The sequence below is a fragment of the Lutjanus erythropterus genome, chromosome 19, assembly GCF_056507025.1.
Source record: "Lutjanus erythropterus isolate fLutEry1 chromosome 19, fLutEry1.hap2, whole genome shotgun sequence".
Lineage (NCBI taxonomy): Eukaryota > Metazoa > Chordata > Actinopteri > Lutjaniformes > Lutjanidae > Lutjanus > Lutjanus erythropterus.
The window spans coordinates 5,817,428-5,834,735 of NC_139335.1; the positions used below are offsets into that span (position 1 = coordinate 5,817,428).

A 17,308-nucleotide genomic window follows, 5' to 3' on the forward strand; every position below is an offset into this window, starting at 1 on the left:
GAGCTCTAGGCGGGAATCAAAGCCATGGCAACTGCAGAGGTTGTGCTTTTCACAGACATGAGTCAGTAAGTGCTTTACAACAGTATAAAACAACATTCAAAATAAAGAAATCAATAAAGTGAAAAGATTAAAACAGCACATTAAATAAAAGTGAGAACACACAAATCAATTCAGAAATTGTTGCATCATGCATCAGTATTGTTCAAATGTGACATTCTGTGGTGTCACTGCACTCTATATATAACCTCACTGCATCTTGTGCTTAATCCATGATCCATCCTTATCCATGATAAGCAACAGGTTCGTGTAACTCTACCACCGCATGCCCATGTAAAGGAAGGAGGCCTCACACCAAGGACAATGGTGAGATATAAAAAGGGACAGTGCAACCGGTTATGATTGTTATCGCAGCGTAATCCAGAGTCCACAGTCCCGTGGTGTGCAGCAGCAACTGAGCAGGATTATTGTCTGCGTTTGCATCTTTTAATAAACTTCAGTTTCAAACTTTCTGGCAAGCATACTGGTGCAGTAAGCGGGTGAGTATAATGGGATTCTGGATTCAATTTCAGGCATTATCTACTGCATAAAGTCATTTAAAATATGCTGATGATGGTGAGGTTTTTTTTTGTCTTTGATTCAGGAGGAGAAAATGAGCACAGATGGGGAAATGGCAATCTTCGGGCCTGCTGCCCAGTTCCTCCGCAAGTCTGAGAGGGAGAGGACGGAGGCTCAGTCTCGCCCGTTTGACGGCAAGACGGCGTGCTTCGTCAGCGATGAGAAAGAGCTGTACGTCAAGGCTGAGATCCAGAACAGGGAGGACGGCAAAGTCACTGTCAAGACCGTGGATGACAGAGTGGGTGTACTGAAGGGTTATGCTGATAAATTGACCTTTTATTAGACACTCAACGCAGACGGTGAATATGGCTTTTCTGTTTTAATGGGATGTCTGAGCAGGACTTTATATTCCAGGGTGAAGTGGAGGGATTTTACGCAGCTTCAGGGTGTCTGTCTGTAAAACCGGCAATAAAGAATCTGCAGAATTTTATTAGTCTGGCTTTCAACAGAGACATTTAGTGGTGCCTGAAGCTCTGAGTGCTGCTTCACCTTTCATAAGAGTAATATTTTCTTCGCATTATGTTTTTAAAGTTCATGAAGACAATGAATATGCAGTTTTTGGTGGACACCCACATTTGTAAAAACTACTTTCTGACAATGCTTCAAACTTTAAAGTGTCAGTTCAACCCATATTTTTCACCCATTCTGTAGTGCTGTTTATTCATCCAGATTTTTTGGTGTGAGTTTGGAGATATCGGCTGTAGATATGTCTGCCTTTTCTCCTGCACTCTTTCTTTCTGCAACAGAATCGACCGGAACTACTTTCTTACCACTAGACATCCCTACAGTTACTCTGCAACTCAGATTAAAACTATTTATGTTTCTGTTTTCCAGACTTTAACCGTCAGGGAGGATCAAGTGTTTCCCATGAACCCACCAAAGTTTGATAAGATTGAGGACATGGTGATGATGACGCACCTTCATGAACCTGCAGTGTTGTTCAACCTCAAGGAACGATACGCAGCGTGGATGATCTACGTAAATCCTTCGACAAACACTGACGCCAATCAGCAGGGGTGCAAACGTGGGATTAAACTTCTTTAAAAAAGGAAGAGGCCTCAGAACTTGATTTATTTTAAAAAATATGTGTAATAATGGCCAGTTATGTTAAATTATTACACTTGTTTCCAAAGCAATATGGCAGTATCATGGGTGACAAACATCTCTCTTGCTAAAATTGATATTTCTACCGTTAAAGAGTTTGATAACACTTTAAAAATTTTAGACAAGACAAAGACATTATGCTTTTAACTGCTGACCAGTAGTAGAAAAACTGAATATTGTTTTTTTTAACTGCCATCTGCCCTGAAGCTAATTATTAAACTGGAGGAAATCAAAAGGAGGCATTTTGTTCCCTGTAGAGTCGCTGTCAAACACAGATGGCTGCTCATAATTTGATTTATTGCTTTGAATACATACATTTACTCTGACAGTAACTGGGCTACTGAGGGCTGAACATTTATTAAGGTAATGTGAAGGATACACTGTGCTTTTAACATTGCTTTCATGTGTGCATGACCATGGGACATGCAGCTCATCCTGCATAATACTGGACTGATCAGTCTAATTTTTTGTGCACATTCACTGCTGCATGTTCAAAGGCCTCTGTGATTCACAATAAAAAAAAAAACAACAACTGAAAAACCTTTTTAAAGGTTCTGCAGGTGTTATATTTTGGGTCGTAGCATTCTTATGAAAATATATCTTCAATCTCTTCTGTTTTCCCTCCTTATTATGCACTGACTTTATTTGTGGTCCTTTGTTTGATACGTGACTTTAAAGGTTTAAATTGATGACATTTAATTCACTCCACCTGCCAATAAAGGGCGCCAGTGCCGATAAGACTGACAGAATCTAGATTAAAACAAGACAAGGCCTTAATAAGGAAACCAAAACTTGATTTATTTTAAAAAAAAATGTGAAAAAAACTGAAGTGAGGTGAGATTATTCTACTGCTTCCCACTAGTTTTGCAATGAAAGATATACAGTCAAGTTTTTTCCCCCATAAAAATTTACCCAAACTGATCAATCAATTATTAAAATAGTTGGTGATTAATTACATTATCAATTCATAGGCGATTGTTGTTGCAGATTGATCGCCCCCTGGTGGCCAAATGTTAATTGGTGTCAGTGTATTGTCAGTTTTATCATAACATTAAATGTGAAATACCCTGGCAACAGTTGCTGAACAGTAAATTATTCACATGATCTACATCATCTGGAGATTTGGGTAATTTTCAATCATGAATATTTAGCAAACCTGCTGAATAAGTGAGAGACCTTCTCTTTTCATTACAGACCTACTCTGGGCTGTTCTGTGTGACTGTCAATCCCTATAAATGGCTGCCGGTCTACAACCCAGAGGTGGTACGGGCCTACAGAGGGAAGAAGAGGATGGAGGTTCCCCCTCACATCTTCGCCCTGTCTGATAACGCCTACCAGTTCATGCTCACCGGTATGTCTGCAGCCCAAAATCAGTGCAGATTCAGTTTCTTTCTTCTCACCATGTGTCTCCTTTTATGTCCTCAGATCGTGAAAATCAGTCCATACTTATCACGTAAGTTTAGCAAATGTTGTGAATATACTGACAAACTATTGACAGATAAAACAATTAAAAATTAAATGTGTGTGTCTGTGTGTGTTAAGTGGAGAATCCGGTGCAGGAAAGACCGTCAACACCAAACGTGTCATTCAGTATTTTGCGACCATCGCAGTGTCTCCAGACAAGAAAAAGGAGGCGAGCAGTAAAATGAAGGTGAGCTCAGGACGACTTGTGACAGGCTGCGCAGCTGGTTGAGTCAGTTGTTGTCTCTCGGAGAGGAGTGGGTGTCAGATTTACATGTTTGCTTTTCGACAGGGAACTCTGGAGGATCAAATCATCCAGGCCAACCCTCTGCTGGAAGCTTTTGGGAACGCCAAGACGATGAGGAATGACAACTCCTCTCGCTTTGTGAGTCACCTTGAGGGACTTTGGATTTGATTTAGCAAGAACTCGTCCAGCACACAGAGCTGGCCAAAGTACACAGTCTTTATTCAAGTAGAAGTACTGATTCAACATCTTTACTCAAGTAAAAGTGAAAAAGTACAGGCTCTGAAATGTACTCAAAGTATAAAGGTAAAAAAAAAATCATCCTCTGAAGGACATTTCTACTGACTGCGAACTGAACCTCACCTTTTCTCCATGGTCTCCCTCTCTGTCTTTTTTGTCTTGTTATGCCTTCTACAATGCTTTCATCTTGTTGCATCTTTTACGTCAATTTTGTCTTGTTCAGTCGTTTTCAATGTATTACATAATTTCCATCTTGTTACATTGTTTTTGTCTTGTCACAATGTCTTTGTCTTGTTACTTCTTTTACATTTCATCTTGTTACATCATTTTCATCTTGATACATATTGTTACATAAGTATTGTTGCATTGTTTACATTTTGTTACATTGTTTGCATCATATGATGTCTTGTTATGCTGTTTTCTTCCTCTTATGTCTGTTGTGTGTCATATAAATCGACGGACACACCAAGGAGTCGTCTTTTCTGTTTGTGATTGTTCCGTCCATTTAGGTTGAAATAAGTTATGATGTTAGGTGGCATGAACAATGATGCAAAATAAATATAATCAATAATTCCTCTCAAAACGCATTAAACTTAAGTAAGGAGCCTGTTTTGAAACTGAGGAGTAGACAGTACAGATATTTGTGTCAAAATGTAGGGAGTAAAAAAAAAGTAAAAAGTTGTCATAAAAATAAAATTCAAGAAAACTCTACCCTACTCTACTCTACAGGGGAAATTCATTCGAATACACTTTGGTGCAACTGGTAAACTGGCTTCTGCAGATATTGAAACATGTAAGTTCATGCAAATTTTGCCCAGAAAATTTACAGAGATAAATTAAGTTGCAGTCAAAATAAAGTTATTTTTGCTTTTTCTTCTTTTAAGATCTGCTGGAAAAATCAAGAGTGACATTCCAGCTGACGGCTGAGAGGAGTTATCACATTTTTTATCAGCTTACTTGTAACAAGAAGCCTGAACTGATTGGTAATCTGATTAATTATTCTGTGTCTTGTTTGACTGAAAAATTCATGCAGAGAGGTTTTAGTTGAATTTCTCTCCCTTCAGATCTGCTTCTCATCACCACCAACCCCTACGACTTCGCCTTCATCAGTCAGGGGGAAATCAGCGTCAAAAGCATAAATGATGCTGAGGAGTTAATGGCCACAGATGTGAGTCGACTTGATTAAAGCTCACAAAGCTTGTTCTGTTTTCTCAGGTGCTCCGTCACGTCTCACTTTGCCTGTTTTATGACACAGGAGGCCTTCGATATTTTGGGTTTCACCGCTGAAGAGAAAGCGTCCATCTACAAGCTGACTGGAGCTGTGATGCATTATGGGAACATGAAGTTCAAGCAGAAGCAGCGGGAGGAGCAGGCGGAACCAGATGGCACCGAGGGTGAGGATCATCCATCCAAATTAACGCCGTCACACAAGTAACAGAAGCAGACAAGGAAAATGTTTTGTGGTTAAGATTGATTTTGTTGTTGTGTTTTTTGCAGAAGCCGACAAAGCAGCATATCTGATGGGTCTGAACTCTGCTGATCTGCTGAAAGCTCTGTGTTATCCCAGAGTAAAGGTTGGAAATGAGTACGTTACCAAAGGACAAAATGTTCAACAGGTAAGACTTTCTACTTCTGGATATCTATATAATAATCCACTGAAGATCAATGAGCTGCAGGTAGAAACTCTAAGTTCACAAAAGTTCTGAGAATGTCCCTGCTGGTCTAAAGGACGTCACCTTGTAATGTTCTCGTAACGTTCCCTGATGGTGACCATACAGAATTCCTTAGGTTCTTAAGGGCAGGGGAGACTTTATTTGGTGGACGTTTGGAGAACATTCAGGATGCATTTTGGGAATGTTTAGAGGACCATTACTATACTGTGGGACATTCCCTCTAGGTCTCTACAGTACGTTACAATGATGTTTGCAGAACCTTTAGTGGCATCACAGGTACGTTTAGGGGAACAACCTTTAATGTTTGGTTGCACTTTAATTTACAGTACACTAACAAGCCATACACTGTGAAAAAAAAAGGCAAAGGATTGTAAAAGATTTGTGAGTTTTGAGCCCAACTCAAATTCTTAGGTTTTGAAAAAGTTTATCTCAAATACAGATTATAGATCAGCAAAACTTTTTAAAGTTTATTTCAAAACTCAAAAATCTCTTGCAGTGCGTTGCCTTGAAATTCCAAGCCGTCTCAACTGATTGACAGAGTAGCCAAGACTGATGCCTTCTTCTTTAATCAAATCACACTATCTGTCTACACTATTACAGTATTATAAGTCTGTGCAATGACCTACTGACAAAATATTTTAGTCGCAAACTACACTTCAATGAAGAAAAAAGGTAATCATTTAGGCAGTCGCAGTAAACAGCCATCCCATGGGAATATGTTGCTTTTGCACCACGGTAAAAAAAAAAAGAAAAAAAAAAAGAAAAACTGTCTTTAACCTTCCTTCTTTCTAGGTGTACAATGCTATAGGTGCCCTCGCAAAATCCGTGTATGAAAAGATGTTTTTGTGGATGGTCGTACGAATCAACCAGCAGCTCGACACAAAACAGCCCAGACAACATTTCATCGGTGTTCTCGACATCGCTGGCTTCGAAATCTTTGAAGTGGGTTTTCAAAGTCTGTATTGTAGTTTTTTATTCAGAGGTTCACTGGATAATACGTGTTTATTCAAACATGCTCTCCACGATTTGTCTTTAGTTCAACAGCATGGAGCAGCTCTGCATTAATTTCACCAACGAGAAGCTGCAACAGTTTTTCAACCATCACATGTTTGTGTTGGAGCAAGAAGAATACAAGAAGGAGGGGATTGAGTGGGAGTTCATTGACTTTGGGATGGACTTGGCAGCGTGCATCGAGCTAATTGAAAAGGTGCTGGATAATTTCAATTATTAGCCAAAGAAATGAAATGAAACGTTGCTTCTGTGATTGTGTTATTAAAAGAATGGTTTATTTCACAGCCGATGGGGATCTTCTCCATCCTCGAAGAAGAGTGCATGTTCCCAAAATCAACAGACACGTCTTTCAAGAACAAACTGTACGACCAACATCTTGGAAAGAACAACTGCTTCCTGAAGCCCAAACCTGTCAAAGGCAAACCTGAGGCTCACTTCACTCTGATGCACTACGCCGGCGCCGTGGACTACAACATCAGCGGCTGGCTGGAGAAGAACAAAGACCCTCTGAGCGAGTCTGTGGTGCAGCTTTACCAGAAGTCTTCAGTCAAAATACTGGCAATGTTGTATGCAAGCTTTTCAGGAGCTGATGGTAATTCTGTTTTTTAACCATTTTATCCAAAATGTGTGTCAAAAACTTTTAAATTAAATGTTGTGAGGACCTGTAGAGACACCACAGCAAAGGTCAAGTTGACTAAAGATAAATGCAAGTTTTCCAAACCCTGTCCTTTCATTCTTGATATGTTCATTCTTTAAATGTGTGTTAATGCAGAGGCCGCTGCAGGAGGAACCAAAAAAGGATCCAAGAAGAAGGCATCATCTTTCCAAACCGTGTCAGCGCTGTTCAGGGTAAGACGCTAATCAAGAAGGCACTTTTGTGGCATTTTTTTCAGAACATGGGGGCACCAGGGAGCCAGTTGAGTCCACCAGTGTATACACTATACACTTGTGTTGAATGTTGAATATTTTGTGGCAGTTGAAAAGAAACATGTCTGAAGTTTAGACACTGAAACAAAACTATTCTACAGGGATCTTGTTCTGTTCTAGGAGCTTTTCTTCCCAGTGGAGACTGAGTTGTTTTGTTCTATTTTTTATTTATTCTTTGTTTCATAATCATTGTTGCTGGGTTTTCTTTCCATAAAAGTGACTTGGCATTATTTTTTCTGCATGTTATTTTGAATGTTGCTACCCAACTTACCAATATAATATTACTAGACTGTATATTATCTTATATCCTATGAGGGGTGATCAGGGTGTAGGGTGGGTAGGAGGGGTAGGTGGTGTTATGTATGATGTATGTCTTTGTTCTGTTTTATATGTATATATTCATAATAAACAATGCAGTTCAGATGTAAATATTCTTACAGGAGAATCTTGGGAAGCTCATGACCAATCTGAGAACCACTCATCCTCATTTTGTGCGGTGCTTGATACCGAATGAGACCAAAACACCAGGTAGTTTTTATAATCATCTTGTTATGACATATATATCCTATAAAACAACATGCATTAAACTAATAACTGCCTTCATCATAGGTGTGATGGAAAACCAGCTGGTTATCCACCAACTACGCTGCAATGGCGTGCTGGAGGGGATCCGGATATGTAGGAAAGGATTTCCGAGCAGAATTCTCTATGGGGACTTTAAGCAGAGGTAAATAAAGCTTCATATTTAAATATTTCATAATGCTTGGTCCCATATTTAGACCTATTATTCCTCCTGCAGATACAGGATTCTTAATCCCACCGCTGTTCCAGAGGGACAGTTTATGGACAACAAAAAAGCTGCAGAGAAGCTGCTGGGATCGATCGACGTGGATCACACTCAGTACAAGTTTGGACACACGAAGGTTTCCACTCGTTACAGCACACTGGTTAAATACTAAGTTATTAAGAGTTAATGAGCTGCACTGATAAGTAATTACCTTTAATTAATTCCAGGTGTTTTTTAAAGCTGGTCTGCTGGGAGCTCTGGAGGAAATGAGAGACGAGCGGTTGGCCCAGGTGGTGACGTCCACTCAGGCTCTGTGTCGGGCCTACCTCATTCGGCTGGAGTACCAGAAGATGATGGCCAGAAAGTAAACTCATTTACTGCTTTAAGGCTCCAACTTTACATGCTGACATCTAAAAATACTAAATCAAATGCATCTGATTACATAGCGCAGTGATTTTCAAACGTTTTTGGCCAAGGCACCCCAAAGGACAAGCCAAAATCTCAACGCACGCCTGTATTATTATCCATGCAAAAAAATAGAGAAAAACAAAGTCTCAAATGAAGGAATCACTGTCAATGCATGAATAAAGAAAATGCCCTAAACATAGAACAGCTCACAGAAGTGAATCCACAGTAAAAACAACCACAAGAACAAAACTGTAAAAAAACAGAAAACATTTCAGATTTTTGAGTTTTGAGCTCAGCGGTCTGGGAAAAGTTTTACCAGCCAATAATATTTTTTTGAGATAATTTACTTTTCTTCTTTAAATAAACTTGAATCTCAGTTTTAGAAACTCTCAAAAATAGAGTAAAAGAGTCAACTAACTGAAGAGAATAATAGTGGTTTAAAAATTCTATTTAAAATTGCAGTAATTTAATTTTCAGGCACCCAAATTTTAAAAAATGAACAAAAAAAAAAGTAAATTATCACAACAAAAGATTATAAGTCAGCAAAACGTTGTTGAGTTTATGTCAAAAATTGTTGTTGAGGATGACAAGGAAAGGAAAATAGTCCCATAGAGGCTGAAACTTGCAGAGTAAATTTATCCAAGTTTTATTTTGACAGGGAGGCGATCTACACTATCCAGTATAACTTCCGTTCCTTCATGAATGTGAAACACTGGCCATGGATGAAGCTGTATTTTAAGCTCAAACCTCTGCTGAAGAGCGCTGAAGCTGAGAAGGAAATGGCCCAAATGAAGGTGGATTTCACGAAGCTCAAAGAGGATCTGGCAAAGTCAGAAAACCGTCGGAGGGAACTTGAAGAGAAAATGGTCTCCATCGTACAAGAGAAGAACGATCTCCTCCTTCAAGTCCAGACAGTAAGTTGAATTACAGAAAACAGGTCACATATTTAATATGATCAAAGTGTTTGGTTCTCATATTGGTGCACAAATATGATATCAGGAGGCAGACAACCTCCAGGATGCAGAGGAGAGATGTGAGGGCCTCATCAAAAGCAAGATCCAACTGGAAGCCAAGCTGAAGGAGGTGATGGAGAGGCTGGAGGATGAGGAGGAGGTCAACGCTGAGCTGACCGCCAAGAAGAGGAAGCTCGAGGACGAGTGCTCTGACCTAAAGAGAGACATCGACGACTTAGAGCTCACCTTAGCCAAAGTGGAGAAGGAGAAACACGCTGTTGAAAACAAGGTAATATCATGGACATCCTGCAGCTTGTTATGGCTACATAATCATGTTTAAAGGGATAGTTCACATTATTTGATTTGGGGTCATTTGAGGTATTTATCGATAGTCAGTCTGCAGTAGATGGAGGTCAGCACCTCCATATTTTTTAAATATATCACCATATTTTATAAATGTTTTTAAAATGTTTTTTTTTTCCCAGTTCCCTATGATATTTCCCAGGAACTGGGAAATGGTTTGGATGGACATTCTTGGAGAATTCTGTTTCCCAAGATGAAACCCTACTCCAGACCAACCAGTTTCCATCAGAAAAATCAGTCATTTTACCTCGCAGAACACTGCAGTTACTGGTCCACCATTGCTTTAATCTGTTGGTTTGTTTTTTTTATTTACTGTGTGACTTCAGTGAATTCTTGCTAACCTTTTAAAACACCAAAGTCACAAAGTAACACAAACAAACTAAGAGTTTGGTTGGTAGAGAGAGTGCAATATTTGACATGTTTAACAGTTATTTCTCATCTGAAAAATCTGTCTGAAGGCAAGGTAAAGTGGTGAAAATATTTTAAATATACAGCTTAGCCATGCTGGATCTCCGCTCCACTTCTCCAAACTGGCAGTGTGCTGACCACCATCCACCGGAGGTACTAAAGTGACTATCAATAAGTGCCTCATACAACCCTAAATCTAATAATCTGAACTGTCCCTTTAAGGAAGAATTACCACATCAGTTCTTAATAATTACTTTAGGTGAAAAACCTGACTGAGGAAATCATGAGCCAAGATGAAAACGTCGCCAAACTGTCGAAGGAGAAGAAAGCCCTGCAGGAGGCTCATCAGCAAACTCTGGACGACCTGCAGTCGGAGGAGGACAAAATAAACGTTCTGACCAAAGCCAAAACCAAACTGGAACAGCAGGTTGATGAGGTGAGTTACTGTACACACACAGGGGAGACTGAAAACGTCTTGTGTAATACTGCCGTTAAGAGGTAATTACAGTATGTGTGATTTTAGCTGGAATGTTCTCTGGAACAAGAGAAGAAGGTCCGTATGGATCTGGAGAGAGCCAAGAGAAAGCTGGAGGGAGACCTGAAACTGGCTCAGGAGTCCATAATGGATCTGGAGAACGAGAAGCAGCAGCAGGATGAAAAGCTGAAAAAGTAGGTTCCCCGTGAAAAAGATGGAACCCCCCAAAATCCATCTGCATTGTGGTTCTATGTGTCACCAAAGTTGATGACAGCTTTTCGGGTTGCAACTGTCCTGTTTGACAATACCAGTAAACTGTATTTACATCAGGTTGTTGATCCTGTTTAAATTGTGCCATGAATCACACATGTTGTTTGTCAATTTACAAGATAATTTTACAATTCAGTTTGTCATAAAATTTGTCATAAAACAGTTGAAATATCAAACTGTGAGGATACGTAATCAGAAAGACTACACACCCAGAAGTTGTGAAAGTGAAAGAAAAGAGTACCTTCATATTTTCTCCAAATTTGGGTCCTATGGGACACATTGGAAGGGGCGGGGCTTGAGCGCTCACTGTTTACAGCTTTTTCCACTACCCCAAAGAAGCCACAAAAATATGTAATGCAGGTGGAATACATCTAGTGGTATGGTAGAGTATTGCAAAATGACACTGCTTCAAAATTAACAACATTAGTAAGACAGTACGGCATCGCACTTTTCTCGCTTTTTCAATGCTTTTTTTGTTGTTCTAAATTTGCAATGGATTTAAATAAACAGCAAACTTCAATTCACTTTCCAGGAAAGACTTTGAGTTGTCCCAGCTGCAGACGAAGATAGAAGATGAACAAGCTCTTGGTGCTCAGCTGCAGAAGAAAATAAAAGAGCTCCAGGTGAAGAATTCAGTCACTGGTTGGGTTTGAGGTGATATTACAAAGCTAAAGACGGTGTATTCTTCCAGGATTACTTCAGTGCAGTCTCTTATCTGCAGGCCCGAATCGAGGAGTTGGAGGAGGAAATCGAATCTGAACGCTCAGCTCGAGCCAAAGTGGAGAAGCAGAGGTCCGACCTGTCCAGGGAGCTGGAGGAGATCACGGAGAGGCTGGAGGAGGCCGGAGGAGCCACCGCTGCTCAGGCTGAGATGAACAAGAAGCGAGAAGCTGAGTTCCTCAAGCTACGCAGAGAGTTGGAGGAGTGTTCGCTGCAGCACGAGGCCACGTCTGCTGCTCTGCGCAAGAAACATGCAGACAGTGTGGCTGAGATGGGAGAACAGCTGGATAACATCCAGAGGGTCCGGCAGAAACTGGAGAAGGAGAAGAGCGAGTTGAGGCTGGAGATCGACGACTTAGCAAGCAATATGGAATCCATGGCCAAAGCAAAGGTTGGTGATCAAAGTGGGATAATTTTTATGTTACATATGTGCCTGATTCATAGACTGTTTATAGAACTGGACAACATGAGAGCTCCCAAAAATTAAAGCCAAAGCATCTTTACTGCCCCCTGGTGGCTGTCTGCAGTACAAGTCAAAAATCCAGCTGCAGTAAAACATCAAATAAAGATGGTTTCTGTCACTTTAGGTTGTTCATATCCAGCTGATGTTTGTTCAAGTGTCAATTTTTCGGATCACTTTGGTGTATGGGAACATATGACCCTAGGAAATTAGGACCACAGGAACTTAGGACCATAGGACCTTAGGACCATGGGAATATTGGACCCTGGGAACTTGTGACTTTGGAAACATACATACTGTCCCTGTCAAATTTGTATTCCATCTGTCCAGTTCCATATGAAGATATAACAAGAACTTCTTTGATCTTTCAAATGTCAAGATTAATTTAGAGAAAATGTGCCGTTCACTCGAAGATCAACTGAATGAGGTGAAAACCAAAGAGGAGGAGCATCAGAGACTAATAAATGACCTTTCAAGTCAGAAAGCTCGGCTGCAGACAGAAAATGGTGAGAAAAATTTGATTGTATCTGAAGTCACATACACTCAGAGATAAAGCGGTTCTAATTTTTTCCTTACACTTATCATGCAGCTGAAATGTCTCGGCAGCTTGAAGAAAAAGAATCCTTAATGTCACAGCTAACTCGGGGCAAACAAGCCTTTATTCAGCAGATTGAGGAGATGAAAAGACTTCATGAAGAGGAAGTTAAGGTAAAGTCTAACAAAAATGACAAGCACAATGAAAAGTTTGAAGATGAAGCTAAGTGTGTATGCTGATTCTATCATTTCTTCAAGGCCAAAAATGCCCTGGCTCATGCTGTGCAGTCAGCTCGTCATGACTGCGAGCTGCTCAGAGAGCAATATGAGGAGGAGCAGGAGGCCAAAGCTGAGCTGCACCGCTGCCTGTCCAAGGCCAACAGCGAGGTTGCTCAGTGGAGAACCAAATACGAGACCGATGCCATCCAACGGACCGAAGAGCTCGAGGAGGCAAAGTAAGAAATATCCCAACACCAGTTCAAAAAAAGATGATCTCGTGAGATCTTATGATGTCTGTTCTCCCACAGGAAGAAGCTGGCACTGCGTCTGCAGGATGCAGAAGAAGCCGTGGAGGCCGTCAACTCCAAGTGTTCCTCTCTTGAGAAGACAAAACAACAGCTGCAGGGAGAGGTGGACGACTTAATGATGGACGTTGAGAGGTCAAATGCTGCTGCAGCTGCCTTGGACAAGAAGCAGAGAAATTTTGATAAGGTTTGAATATAAAGACTTTCTAAAATGTTGCATAAATGCACACTAATATGACTTTTCATGGTTTATTTGACAAGGTAAGATACAGTAGAAATAGACTCAAAACAGCTATACAAGTATCTTAGTGTTTATTGCAGATGATAATTTGAATCACCTGTCCCAAGAGGGACTTTTAATTAATAATTTTATTAATTGATATGTTCAGTTGGTTAAATAAAAATTACCTGTTATGAGAGAAGCTGGAAAGGGAGAACTAATCATTTAAACATGGCAAATGCTAAAAGTCTGTGCTGCATGGTGCATTTTACACATCAACAGGAGTATTAATAGTGAAATCTACATGGTGATATCATTGTGTTCTACAATATTTTATTGCAAATGAAAAATGCTGTGCCCTAAATTCAAACCAAAATCATTGTGCCTCCCAGTATTTCATTGTCTGTGACAGAGGAAACTCTCCAGAGGAAACAGAGTTAAATAATCAATGAAGCTGCGCTGCTGTGCTTTGTGCATAAATACGCACACAACGACCTTGAGAGACACATGCTATTTGTCTTGTAATAATGAACTAGTTTGAATTCATTTCTTCGGCTACTTTATTTTTATTATTTTATATTCTATTAAGTAAATATGGCTGCTGTATAAGATGTTCTCTGTTGGACAATAAATAAAAAAGTAAACAAAAAGTTTAGGAATACATCTGTCCAACTTTCAAAATAGTCATATTCCTTTGTTTAAAATATTCCACTATAATATTGGTTGCTGTAGGTTTTGGCTGAGTGGAAGCAAAAACATGAGGAGGGTCAGGCAGAGCTGGAGTCAGCCATGAAAGAGGTTCGTTGTTTGGGCACCGAGAACTTCAAGATGAAGAATTCCTTTGAAGAATGCCTGGAGCAACTGGAGACGCTCAAAAGGGAAAACAAAAACCTGCAACGTATGTCAGCGCCTTCCTTTAAATTTAGTCAATGTCGATGCTAATGCAGATAAATTACAAACAAAAATATTTCATTTTCTAGAGGAAATAATGGATCTGACTGAGCAGCTGGGAGAGACGGGAAAAACCATCCATGAGCTTGAGAAATCAAAGAAACAGGCTGAACAGGAGAAGCTGGAGGCCCAGGCTGCTCTAGAAGAGGCAGAGGTAAAAACAAAAAAAAAGAAACAAACATCTAAATCATACTGTATATTTAAATATGTCTGGTCAATATGGCTTCATTTCACGTGTACTTCTCCAGGCCTCCCTGGAGCATGGCGAATCCAAGATCCTGCGAGTCCAGCTGGAGCTGAACCAGGTGAAGTCTGAGGTGGACAAGAAGATAGCTGAGAAGGACGAAGAGATCGACCAGCTGAAGAGAAACAGCCAGCGGATCATCGACACCATGCAAAGTAATCTGGACGCTGAGATCCGGAGCAGGAACGACGCACTGAGAGTGAAGAAAAAGATGGAGGGGGACCTGAACGAGATGGAGATCCAGCTGAGCCACGCTAACAGGCAGGCGTCCGAGTCCCAGAAACAACTGAGGAACATACAAGTTCAGCTGAAGGTGAGACATGTAAAAGAGGAACATAATTTAAAGTTAAATAATGATTTCATATAGTAGAAAGACACATTTTTTTAATTCTGCTGTACAGGAATTTCAGATTCACCTGGACGACTCACTGAGAAACAGCGAAGACATGAAGGAGCAAGTTGCCATGACTGAGCGCAGGAGCAACCTCATGCAGGCTGAGATGGAGGAGATCAGAGCGGCTCTGGAGCAAACTGAGAGGAGCCGCAAGCTGGCAGAGCAGGAACTGCTGGACGCCAGCGAGAGAGTGCAGCTGCTTCACTCACAGGTGAAAAATCCACCTGAATTTTATCAGCAATTTTCACTTTTGTTTGTGAGATCTATAATCAATATTGTTACGTGACTTATAACAGTTATATAACATTATGTTGCCATAATAATAATTCTCACAGAACACCAGCCTGCTCAACAGTCGAAAGAAGTTGGAGGCTGATCTCTCTCAGATTCAGGGTGAGATGGACGACAGTGTTCAAGCTGCCAGGAACGCTGAAGAGAAAGCCAAGAAGGCCATCACTGATGTAAGTCAACTCTGAAATTCTGGAGTTTTATTAATTTTAACCTGCTCAAACAAACTGAAATCCTGTCACTACTTCACTTCACTGTTCAGGCCGCCATGATGGCTGAGGAGCTGAAGAAAGAGCAGGACACCAGCGCTCACCTGGAGAGGATGAAGAAGAACCTGGAGGTGACGGTCAAAGACCTGCAGCAGCGTCTGGACGAGGCCGAGAGCCTGGCCCTGAAGGGCGGAAAGAAGCAACTCCAAAAACTGGAAGCAAGGGTAACATATTGTACTTTAATCTCCAATAAATCCTTTTGGATCAGTTGTTTGTTTCAGGAAATCTCATAGGTGAGAATGACCAGATTGACAAGTTTTATGTACACAGCTTTGAGGAGATAACTGCTCTTTTGCAGGTGCGAGAGCTGGAGAACGAGCTCGAAGCAGAACAGAGACATGGATCAGATTCTGTGAAAGGGGTTCGCAAACTGGAGCGAAGGATTAAAGAGCTCACCTATCAGGTAAACTCTGCCACACCTTGTTCCTTTTTATACAAAAGTCCTGTCAGTCATGTTTTTGGATCAGTATAACTGCTGCATTAATGTGTGTGTTGCATTTTACTGCTGTAGTTCTTAACAAAAAAGTATACACTGGTTGTAAAGTTGTAATTGTTTTCTCAGTCTGAGGAGGACAAGAAAAACTTGATGCGGCTGCAGGAGCTGGTGGACAAAGTCCAGCTGAAGGTCAAAGTGTACAAGAGGCAGGCTGAAGAAGCCGTGAGTGACTTCTGCTGTGAACCCTGACGCTGAAACTCTTTGACACTTGGGAATTTGTATTAATCAGCTATTTGGTATCTGCCAGGAGGAGCAAGCCAACACTCATCTGACGAAGCTGAGGAAGGTGCAGCACGAGCTGGAGGAGGCCGAGGAGCGAGCCGACATCGCAGAGTCCCAGATCAATAAGATGAAAGTGAAGAGTCGTGACATGGGGAAGGTGAGTCAGTCAGCCTCAGGAAACACTGTGTCTCATTATGACTAATAAACATTAATGTAATTCTCATTTTCTCATTTACCAGGCTAAAGAGAGTGGAGAGTAGCCTGTAGCCGCTGTGAAGACCATAAAGTCTGCTGTGTGTCTGAAGCTGAGCTAGTTACAACATACTCTTAACAGAATATGTTTTCATTTATTCATTTAAAGCCATTAAGTGTATAAATGTATGTGATCAGGACCTTTGACTGACAGGGGCCCTAAAAAAATATTGGAAAAGTACCCTGTAAAAAACGAACAGTTGAGAGTTGAGACCTGCTACCATTAATAGAGTATTTTATTTTCAGTGTATCAATGAAAATAACGTTCTCTACTTTTACGAAATACTTCTGTATTTTGAAGCCTCGAGTAACTGAATTAAAGCTATAACATTTAACATTTCTACATAAAAATGTTAGACATGTTATATGTGTTGTTAGGTTGCAAACTGACTTTATCCCAAATGTTTACAACAGCGTTCAAAGAGAAATCCATAATTTATTCAAGGTAAAGGTATGTTGAGTTAAAGGTTAAAGGAAGGAAGTCAGTAACGTACCGTGAATAAAACTTTAATCCATGACCTCGTCCATGAACATGACTTCTGCCTGAGTCACATCAGATAGACTGTTCAACAATGACGACAACAACTCCAATGATCCGACTCTACTTCAGACGTCTTCAAACATCTTTTGTTATCGTTTTAATGTGAGTGAGACCCCTAGTGGCAGAATTTACATATTGTACATGTAAGTTAGATTAAAAAGTTATAGTTGTTCATTGATATTAAGAGGATTTTCCACTCTGTCATTAAAATTACATTAAGACTAGACAGATAGAAGTTTTATAGAGGTTATCAG

At 40.4% G+C, this 17,308-nt stretch overlaps 1 protein-coding gene across 1 annotated transcript; it reads left to right on the forward strand.

Annotated features, from left to right (window-relative positions):
- Positions 1–417: 417 nt before the first annotated feature.
- Positions 418–16,977, forward strand: LOC146309142 (myosin-4-like). The gene is made up of 40 exons (XM_084743678.1): positions 418–536; positions 641–853; positions 1,450–1,593; positions 2,914–3,070; positions 3,145–3,172; positions 3,262–3,370; positions 3,473–3,565; positions 4,394–4,457; positions 4,549–4,647; positions 4,729–4,832; positions 4,920–5,058; positions 5,162–5,280; positions 6,130–6,279; positions 6,374–6,544; positions 6,634–6,940; positions 7,121–7,197; positions 7,716–7,803; positions 7,885–8,002; positions 8,075–8,198; positions 8,290–8,426; positions 9,129–9,384; positions 9,470–9,712; positions 10,454–10,630; positions 10,718–10,863; positions 11,472–11,562; positions 11,661–12,050; positions 12,499–12,625; positions 12,709–12,827; positions 12,912–13,108; positions 13,181–13,364; positions 14,130–14,295; positions 14,378–14,502; positions 14,597–14,905; positions 14,994–15,197; positions 15,322–15,447; positions 15,537–15,707; positions 15,842–15,946; positions 16,106–16,201; positions 16,287–16,418; positions 16,501–16,977. Exons 2-40 carry the CDS (start codon positions 650–652, stop codon positions 16,519–16,521), a joined length of 5,817 nt encoding a protein of 1,938 aa, XP_084599804.1. The 5' UTR covers positions 418–536; positions 641–649; the 3' UTR covers positions 16,522–16,977.
- Positions 16,978–17,308: the final 331 nt, after the last annotated feature.